The following is a 10,000-nucleotide window of genomic DNA, read 5'->3' as shown; positions in this document are numbered from 1 at the left end:
TGGACCTGTTCTAATGTCTGTTTGGGTCTCTCCCCAGGTCCTGGACCTGTTCTAATGTCGGTCCGGGTCTCTCCCCAGGTCCTGGACCTGTTCTAATGTCGGTCCGGGTCTCTCCCCAGGTCCTGGACCTGTTCTAATGTCTGTTCGGGTCTCTCCCCAGGTCCTGGACCTGTTCTAATGTCGGTCCGGGTCTCCCCCCAGGTCCTGGAACTGTTCTAATATCTGTCCGGGTCTCTCCCCAGGTCCTGGACCTGTTCTAATGTCTGTTCGGGTCTCTCCCCAGGTCCTGAACCTCTTCCTGGCTCTCCTCCTGAGCTCCTTCAGTGCAGACAACCTGGCGGCCACAGACGACGACAGTGAGATGAACAACCTGCAGGTGGCGGTGGGGCGCATCCAGCGCGGCATCGCCTGGCTCAAGGCCGCCGTGCGCAACTTCTTCCAGCAGGGGGCGTGCCTGGGGCGCGCCGCCACCAAGGGCTCCCCCGGCATGGGCATGGGAATGGGCATCGGCATGGGCATGGTGGGTACATGGGCATGGTGGGTACATGGGTATGGTGGGTACATGGGCATGGTGGGTACATGGGTATGGTGGGTACATGGGCATGGTGGGTACATGGGTATGGTGGGTACATGGGTATGGTGGGTACATGGGTATGGTGGGTACATGGGCATGGTGGGTACATGGGCATGGTGGGTACATGGGTATGGTGGGTACATGGGCATGGTGGGTACATGGGTATGGTGGGTACATGGGCATGGTGGGTACATGGGTATGGTGGGTACATGGGCATGGTGGGTACATGGGTATGGTGGGTACATGGGCATGGTGGGTACATGGGTATGGTGGGTACATGGGCATGGTGGGTACATGGGCATGGTGGGTACATGGGCATGGTGGGTACATGGGTATGGTGGGTACATGGGCATGGTGGGTACATGGGCATGGGCATGGTGGGTACATGGGAATGGGCATCGGCATGGGCATGGTGGGTACATGGGAATGGGCATCGGCATGGGCATGGTGGGTACATGGGCATGGTGGGTACATGGGCATGGGAATGGGCATCGACATGGGCATGGTGGGTACATGGGCATGGGAATGGGCATCGACATGGGCATGGTGGGTACATGGGCATGGTGGGTACATGGGCATGGTGGGTACATGGGCATGGGAATGGGCATGGTGGGTACATGGACATGGGAATGGGCATCAACATGGGCATGGTGGGTACATGGGCATGGGAATGGGCATCGACATGGGCATGGTGGGTACATGGGCATGGTGGGTACATGGGCATGGGAATGGGCATCGGCATGGGCATGGTGGGTACATGGGCATGGTGGGTACATGGGCATGGTGGGTACATGGGCATGGTGGGTACATGGGCATGGTGGGTACATGGGTATGGTGGGTACATGGGCATGGGAATGGGCATCGGCATGGGCATGGTGGGTACATGGGCATGGTGGGTACATGGGCATGGTGGGTACATGGGCATGGGAATGGGCATCAACATGGGCATGGTGGGTACATGGGCATGGTGGGTACATAGTACCAATAATCTCTTATTTAGTTTTAGTCACATTTTAGTCACCTGGAATGTCTTGGTGTTAGTCTGTGCTTAGGAGGCCTTGATGCCGTCGTAATGCCTGATTTTACACTTGCTGAAAATAGCTGATCTACGCGTTGTGAGCTTGTAGATCGGCTATTTTCAGCATGCAACTAATTGTAAAATGACTCATACTGGATCTCTTGTCCACTAGTCCCTTCCTAGCATTTTAGTCTAGTTTTTATATTTGTTGACAAAATTGTCAGTATATTTAGTCTCAGTTTTAGTCGTTCTAGCTTAGTTTTCATTTAGTTTCCATGTAGTTTCCATGTAGATACTCTCGTCTCGTCCACGTCTCGGTCTGATGCCCGGAGACGGAGATTAATGATATCAAAACCGGTCGCATCACTCCACAGCCTAGCGGCGCTTGTTGCGCAATCCTCGGTGTTGCACAACAGTGAGACGTCATCGAAAATGTTCCCTGCCTGTTTAGCCGACGACAACGGAAATCTTAAAACGTTAATAACTCGCGATCTAAATCATCCCACCTAATTATAAAATCACACCCGTGTGAACTGAGTGGTGCAACTCCCCCCTCCTCCCTCTCTCTCTCTCTCTCTCTCTCTCATTAGCAGGCAACAGTGCAGCACTATCTCTCTGTTTCTGGCACAACAGCGCCCCTACTGGTACTCATGAGTCACACATGAGTCACACACAAACATACATAGTCACAAACACACAACACAGTTGCACCACCCAAAAAAAGGTTATGTGTCAGACGGGCCCCCCGCTGTCCAGTCGCTATAGTCTCGTTAGATTGTATCTTACCTCCCGTTGTTGTCGATCGCATCGATAGTGTCGTGGCTGTTGTTAGCTGCTACACACACAACATCCGGTCCGTCGGTAAAAGTGAACGATGATATATATAAACGAGATATAAACGATGGGCACATTTTATGAATGGATTAAATGTCACCTCCAAGGCATGGGTATCTGGATTAAATGGATTAAATGGATTATATGTCACCTCCAGGGCATGGGTATCTGCGTGGGGGACGACAGCATCCTGAAGGCCCTCGACAGCATCAACGGCAACAACAAGGGCACCAACTGCATCTCCTCCTCCAACCACACCACCTCGGTGGAGATCACCATGAAGGAGGACTACCTCCTCACAGGGGGTGGCGAGGGGAACGGGCGCCCGGGGGGGGACACCGCGGGGTACCCCTCCCTCCTGCCCCCCAAGAGGGAGGACTCGTCCTGCGACTACATGTCGTTCATCCACAACCCCAGCCTCACCGTCACGGTCCCCATCGCCGTGGGAGAGTCCGACTTCGAGAACCTCAACACGGACTTCAGCAGCGCCGAGTCGTCGGACGTGGAGGGCAGCAAGGAGGTAAGGGTTGATTGGTTGATTGATTGACTGATTGACTGATTGAAAAGGTTATTAACCCATTTAGACCTGACATCGAAATTAAAAAAGTCTTCTGAAAGAATATATATTCAAAGATTTGTGCCGCATTTCACGATTTTTCAAAGATAGCAGACCTACAAGCTCGTAGCGCGTGTAGGTCTGCTATTTTTCAATAGCTAAAGTATAACATAATGCTTAGTTAAAACACAAAGCGGTTCCCGCCCAAAATGGGTTAACAGTTTGTAGAATGGGTTACAGTTCAAAGGAAAGTACAGGTCAACACAAAGACTGCTACGAGGATGAAAACCAGAAGACTCGTCTACATCGGGACGTTTTAAAGACGGCAACATTTAGTTGAACAGGTCGACGGCGATCACGTCAGAACGTCAGAGGGAGAAGAGCAGCTTCTCTGCAGGGAGATGATGACACCATGTCTGCTCGCTGACTCATTCATACTAGTGACGCGTCACAACACAGCCGCCGTCTGTCACCACGGCAGAGATATGTCTTCTCTTCTCTTCTCTTCTCTTCTCTTCTCTTCTCTTCTCTTCTCTTCTCTTCTCTTCTCTTCTCTTCTCTTCTCTTCTCCTCTCCCTCTCCCTCTCCTCGCTCGCTGCACAACACGACGAGGTGGAATGACTCAAAATGCCCTGGGCTGATGTTGTAGTAGGATCACTTAACTCCATGTCCTCATTAGATCATAGTGTGTGTGTGTGTGTGTGTGTGTGTGTGTGTGTGTGTGTGTGTGTGTGTGTGTGTGTGTGTGTGTGTGTGTGTGTGTGTGTGTGTGTGTGTGTGTGTGTGTGTGTGTGTGTGTGTGTGTGTGTGTGTGTGTGTGTGTGTGTGTGTGTGTGTGTGTGTGTGTGTGCGCGTGCGTGCGTGCGTGCGTGCGTGCGTGCGTGCGTGCGTGCGTGCGTGCGTGCGTGCGTGCGTGTGCGCGTGTGCGACATGGTTCATTTGACAGACATGCTAGCAAAGGCACTGTGTTATAACCTGTTGAAGATATTGCTTAATGTTGCATGCTAGCCGTTGGGGGAAGCGTGTGTGTGTGTGCGTGTTGTGTGTCGGGCTCTGCCAGAGTTAGTGTGGAAGTGTCCTTGAGCAAGACACTGAACCCTAATTGCTCCTGATGTGCAGGTTGGTGCCTTGCATGGTTTCCGCCGCCATCGGTGTGTGTGTGTGTGACTGGGTGAATGTAATGCACCATCTATGTAAAGCGCCTTGGATAAAGGCGCTATATAAATGCACCATTTACCATTTATTCACCAAATGGGGAGTAAATAAATAATGGACCTTGATATGAAAAGGGTTGAAAACCACTGAGCGAACGGCTGGCCCTCAGCCCTAAGGCCTCATCGGCACTCAGCCCTAAGGCCTCATCAGCACTCAGCCCTAAGGCCTCATCAGCACTCAGCCCTAAGGCCTCATCGGCACTCAGCCCTAAGGCTGAGTGCTGATAATAATAAATCGCTAATCGCACTAATAATTGCGATTAGCGATTTATTTTTTATTTTTTTTGCATTGAACATTAACACAATGATCGAGCGCCGGGATTGCTTGCTTACCTCACGATGATTACGATAAAGTCTCTCTAGAAGCGTTAATATTCATAATAGAAGTCAGAAATGAAGACAGAAGTTTGCCTGTTTGGTCAAAACCACGGAGAGCTCCCTAGATTAGGAGATACGAGGCATTCTTTCTGAGCCGTAAACAGGGAAGTGAACGACAGCAAGGAGTACGGTGCAGAAGGAGAGGCCAACCCAATACAAAAACTGTTGTTTTGTGTTTTTTCCCTGAAAAGTAACCGTTTTCCAGGACATCCCAGGTGTCCTTGCACCTCAACAGCAAACGCCAACGATATGACATCATTTATAACCTGTGTGTGTTTTTCTGAAGCATAAACGACATGTTTGTTGTGGTAAACCTGTCGCCCCTCCCCCACCCCCCACCCCGTCCCCCCACCCCACCCCCAACTGTGCTGCAGTGTTGCCCGATGTCGCGCCAGAAATAAGCAACCGTGGTCTACGAAAGCAAGCCCAACATTTAGGACGCAAGCCCAAATAGGCAACTACACCCCCCCCCCCCCTAAAAAAAAGCAAAACAACCAATATTTTCAAGCAACATTAGAAAAACAATCCCGCAAAGTTGCTTATAGTAAGCGGACCTGGCAACACTGCTGTGCCGTATATGGCTGACAGAATGACATCGTTGTGTACTCTGGCTTTCTATTGGTGTGCCTGCGTCAGGTGACTTACCTTGTTTACCGCCCCCCTCCCCCTCCCCCTCTTATTGCAGCTGTGTCTCAGACGCTCTCAAGGTTTTCAATGAGCGAAGACTTGTAAGACTCTACTTTATTGTACCATATCGTGCAGCACACTAACCATGAAGGATTGCATCCTATATGCCATTTACAGACAAACCACATGTTTCTTGCTCATACCTTCAGTGGATTGCCCATTTCTCCCGTTCCCTGCCTGGTCTGCCCTCCGACAACCACCCGTGCTTCTTGCCAAACCCCCCCCCCCCCCCAGCAGCAAATTCAAAGCTGTAATCTTTGAGTTTTTCCTCCCCTTTTCCACACCACTACACCCCCCCCCCCCCCCCCCCCCCCCTTCATAATCCTATTTCCAGACATCCGGCATCTATGTTGCCGTTGCAAGCCATTACGGATGAGTGACACCCCCCCCCCCCCCCCCCCCCCTTCCATCGATAAGACAAAACTCATCTTAACATGTTCCTTGTTTTTGATTTCCATTGCTTGGTTTTGAATTGACAATGAATGGGACTTGATTATTGGCATCCACACACAGCGAGCGAGGTAGCACCCAGAGAGAGAGAGAGAGAGAGAGAGAGAGAGAGAGAGAGAGGGGAAGGAGAAAGCCATTGAGAATCTCTTTTAAAAAGAGAGAGAGAGAGAGAGAGAGAGAGAGAGAGACATTGAGTTGCTAACAACATTAATTTGTCTGTCGGTTCATCGGTCTGATGGTCTGAATACACACTTCACAGACCTTCTCTGAGCTACGGCTGGGAAGACACGACTATAAAAGGGACAAATGAGTCACCTCTGAATTTGCAGATCGCCACAAATAACAAATAAATCACACATTAACACAGGTCTGTTCCATTCGAATATTCTGATTGTAATTGTAATGTTCTAAATCAGGACCTTTCTGTTTTTTTTTTTAATTATTATTCTGTACTTACTGACTTTCATATAATCTCAAGGCCCCAAATTATGAAATTAAGTCACTGACAATGTTAGCATTTCTCCATGTTGGAACGTAAAGACCTGGCCTGGATGGGACTGTGATTTACGTTCGGCCACTGCAACACTGGGCTTGGTTTTTTATGTTATGTGACTATAATTATTGGAACTATTGAATCGAAATTATACTTTTATATATATATATATATATATATATATATATATATATATATATATATATATATATATATATATATATATATATATATATATATTAAAAAAAAAGAAGTACGATTCTTAATAACCTCAATCTGTATACCAAAGTACTCCAGAAGAGGAATAGGGGTCCCTGGTTTTAGGGTTAGAGGTCGAGGGGTCCCTGGTTTTAGGGTTAGAGGTCGAGGGGTCCCTGGTTTTAGGGTTAGGGTTAGAGTTCGAGGGGTCCCTGGTTTTAGGGTTAGGGTTAGAGGTCGAGGGGTCCCTGGTTTTAGGGTTAGGGTTAGAGGTCGAGGGGTCCCTGGTTTTAGGGAGAGAATGAAGGTTAAATGCCCTCTAAAGATGTAGTCGTGAGGAGCATGCTTCCACCCCCCCCCCCCCCCCCCCCCCATATTAGCTGGTGTTCCCACGGCAATCAGAGCTGCTGCACTGTCTAGGATGACATCATACAGTATTATATATTATACAGTATCATACAGTATACTGTCTAGGATGACGTGATGTACATTTGCATATGATGAGGATGGCCAGTGAAATAGATTGGTAGCTAAACCACAACACACTACGGTACACCAAAAAGAGTATCTCTTTGTTTTACATAATAGGTAGTTAAACAACTAGTCGACTAGTAAACATAGGCAACTAGTAGGCAACTAGTAGTAAAAATCACTAGAAGTGAAAGCCCTAAAGACTCGGCAGGAATTTCAGAGTGATGGCTATAGAGATCTGTTCAGAACCAACGTTTAAACCCAAACCCACACACACGTTGTCTCATAACCAACGTTTAAACCCAAACCCACACACACGTTGCCTCATAACCAACGTTTAAACCCAAACCCACACACACACATTGTCTCATAACCAACGTTTAAACCCTAACCCACACACACATTGCCTCATAACCAACGTTTAAACCCTAACCCACACACACATTGTCTCATAACCAACGTTTAAACCCTAACCCACACACACATTGCCTCATAACCAACGTTTAAACCCAAACCCACACACACATTGCCTCATAACCAACGTTTAAACCCAAACACACACACACATTGCCTCTTAACCAACGTTTAAACCCAAACCCCCACACACATTGTCTCATAACCAACGTTTAAACCCAAACCCACACACACATTGTCTCAACCAACGTTTAAACCCAAACCCACACACACATTGCCTCATAACCAACGTTTTAAACCCAAACCCACACACACATTGCCTCATAACCAACGTTTAAACCCAAACCCACACACACATTGCCTCATAACCAACGTTTAAACCCAAACCCACACACACATTGCCTCATAACCAACGTTTAAACCCAAACGTTGGTATTCAAACAACCAGCAATGGGTAGAACGCTCCCCCAAAAAATGTAGTCTCTGTGACACATCTAGGGGCCGCAATCTGCATTCAAAGATTTTCCTAGAAGCTTTGTCATTGGTCAATTTCCCTATCTGCTTCCTGATTGGTTAGTCATTGCGACCGGGTTTTTTTCGACCAATGACAAAGCTTCTAGGAACATCTTTGAATGCAGATTGCGGCCCCTATATGTGTCACAGACTAATTATGTTTTGGGAGCGTTCTACCCATTGCTGGCTGTCTGAATACCTAAAAAATAAAAAGGTTTTGACATATTATTGCTTATAGCAGCTTTAAGCGCCCCAAAACGTCGACCTAATAAAGAGCAACATTTTGGCAAGTGTCTGCGGGACCCTTTCTTTGTTTTTCAAAGATACCCTTTTTAATGTATGCCCTACGCACCTGTCACTAGACTTCTGAGGTGTGACTTCTGAGCCTTTTGCTAAAAGATATATATATATATAAAACAGCAGACCAACATGGTTGTCTTACAAACAGTGCACAGTGCTGGTTTTTGCTGGTAAGCTAATGTGGTTCTCCGTCTATCTCTACGTCAACACGAGCAGGTGAAGCTTGTACGCTGCTTTTTAAGGAATGGAAATAATGTGTGTTTTCATGTCGTGGAGGAAAATGTTCAGTGTTTTTTTTTTTTGGGGTGGTACATATATATAAGGCTTGGGAGTGGGGGGAAATTACTTTTGACGTAAAAGGAAAAAAAAATAAGCATTTTTTCTTTTTTCTGAAAATGGGGATTTTAGGATGTTGGACCAACGCTGGACCATTTTCAGTGGACATGAAAATACTACTAGAGCATCGACTGTCCTGCTTGGTCTCAATATTTCAGGCTTGAATTTATTGATAATGCACTGGAATTATACATGCATGCCCCAGTCTGTCCCTCGGCAGACCCAGGTCACATGGTCAAATGTACCCACAGCGCACCGCGGTGTCACTAAGGCCCACCCACTTTGTGCTAAAAAAAAAACAAAAAAAACGATTTGACCGGTGGACTCCCCCCCCCCCCCCCCCCCCCCCCCCACCACCACCACCTCCACAGATCAAAACAATATCGAAGCCTGTAGGTACTTTTGATCAATATGCTGCATGTGACGATGAAACGATCACAATGATTGTTTTGTTTGTTTTGTTGGAAGAGTCCAACTCTGTGAGCTATGCTGTAAATGTCAGTGTCCGTAATAAATAAGTGGCACGGGTGGATTTGTGTTAATTTACGACATGAATTCCAAGCAGCTCAGAAGGTTGGCGCCTCTCCAACACAACGCATGACGGGCCTGATGCTTTTCACCTGACGCCATGTGACGTTTTAACACGCTGGTCTCTCCTCCCTTCCTCCCTTCCTTCCTTCCTTCCCTCGTTAGAAGCTTGACGTAGCGTTTGAGGTCCCGCCGCAGCATCACGACGCGCTCATGAGCTCCTCGGAGGGGAGCACGGTGGACGTCCGACCCCCGGGAGACGGAGGGGAGTCGGTGGAGCTGGAGCCCGAGGAGTCCATGGACCCCGAAGGCTGCTTCACGGAAGGTGAGAGAGTGTGAGACCAGGGACGTAGCGGACCATTTGTGACCAGATTTGACTGAGAGACTGCCATCGCGCAAATTCCAGCTGTTCACCAGAGGAGAAACACTTTTTTTAAATGAGTTTATAGCACAGGCAGACTCTTCACATACTAGAGCATGTCTGAAATAAGTGTCAGAGCTGAAATCGACATGTAAATATGAAATAAATGCTTAAACATGTAGCTAGGTGTAATGTTAGAGACCACAGAAGTGAACCTTTCAAGCCTGTTTTCTCAATTTTCTGTTTTCTGTAAGACATTACTCTATAAGCCATATCTCCAAAACTGGTGGGTCAAACTGAACAACCAATATGTCAATTTGAAGCTATGATTCCCTGCTTTCATATGACGTGAAAAAACGAAAATTAAAAAAATCCAATGGCAGCCCCTCAGTCAAATTTAGTCACATTTGGTTGCCCTACTCGTAGGATATTTGAGCTTGTAGATCTGCTATTTTCAATATCTAAAGCATAACATAATGCTTAAAGGGCCTTGCAAACGCGCCTATAGTTCATTTTCAATGAGACCTGCGTGTTTGCCTCGGAGAAGTCGCGGTGCGACAACGCAAGCGTATTTACGTGAGCGCGGTCCCGTGAATTTGTTGCGCGCGTGCTCGTTTCGTGCACACGCCCCCCGCGACTCACCAGAACTGGATTCAGTTTAGCTTTTTTTTTTTA

At 47.7% G+C, this 10,000-nt stretch overlaps 2 protein-coding genes across 2 annotated transcripts in view; both read left to right on the top strand.

The window, feature by feature from the left end:
- Positions 1 to 10,000, top strand: part of LOC306917668 (myosin light chain 3, skeletal muscle isoform-like) — a 407,220-nt gene that overhangs the window by 176,239 nt on the left and 220,981 nt on the right. The window lies entirely within an intron of this gene.
- LOC306917113 (sodium channel protein type 2 subunit alpha-like) overlaps positions 1 to 10,000 on the top strand; it is a 28,889-nt gene that overhangs the window by 2,417 nt on the left and 16,472 nt on the right. Inside the window, exons 3-5 of the mRNA XM_079495246.1 lie at positions 284 to 520; positions 2,584 to 2,946; positions 9,130 to 9,289. Coding sequence (XP_079351372.1) covers positions 284 to 520; positions 2,584 to 2,946; positions 9,130 to 9,289 — 760 coding nt within the window. The remainder of the gene's footprint in view (positions 1 to 283; positions 521 to 2,583; positions 2,947 to 9,129; positions 9,290 to 10,000) is intronic.

Source organism: Electrona antarctica (genome assembly GCF_951216825.1).
Source record: "Electrona antarctica genome assembly, chromosome: 24".
In the NCBI taxonomy this organism is placed as follows: Eukaryota; Metazoa; Chordata; class Actinopteri; order Myctophiformes; family Myctophidae; genus Electrona; species Electrona antarctica.
This window is presented reverse-complemented; position numbering and strand designations above follow the sequence as displayed.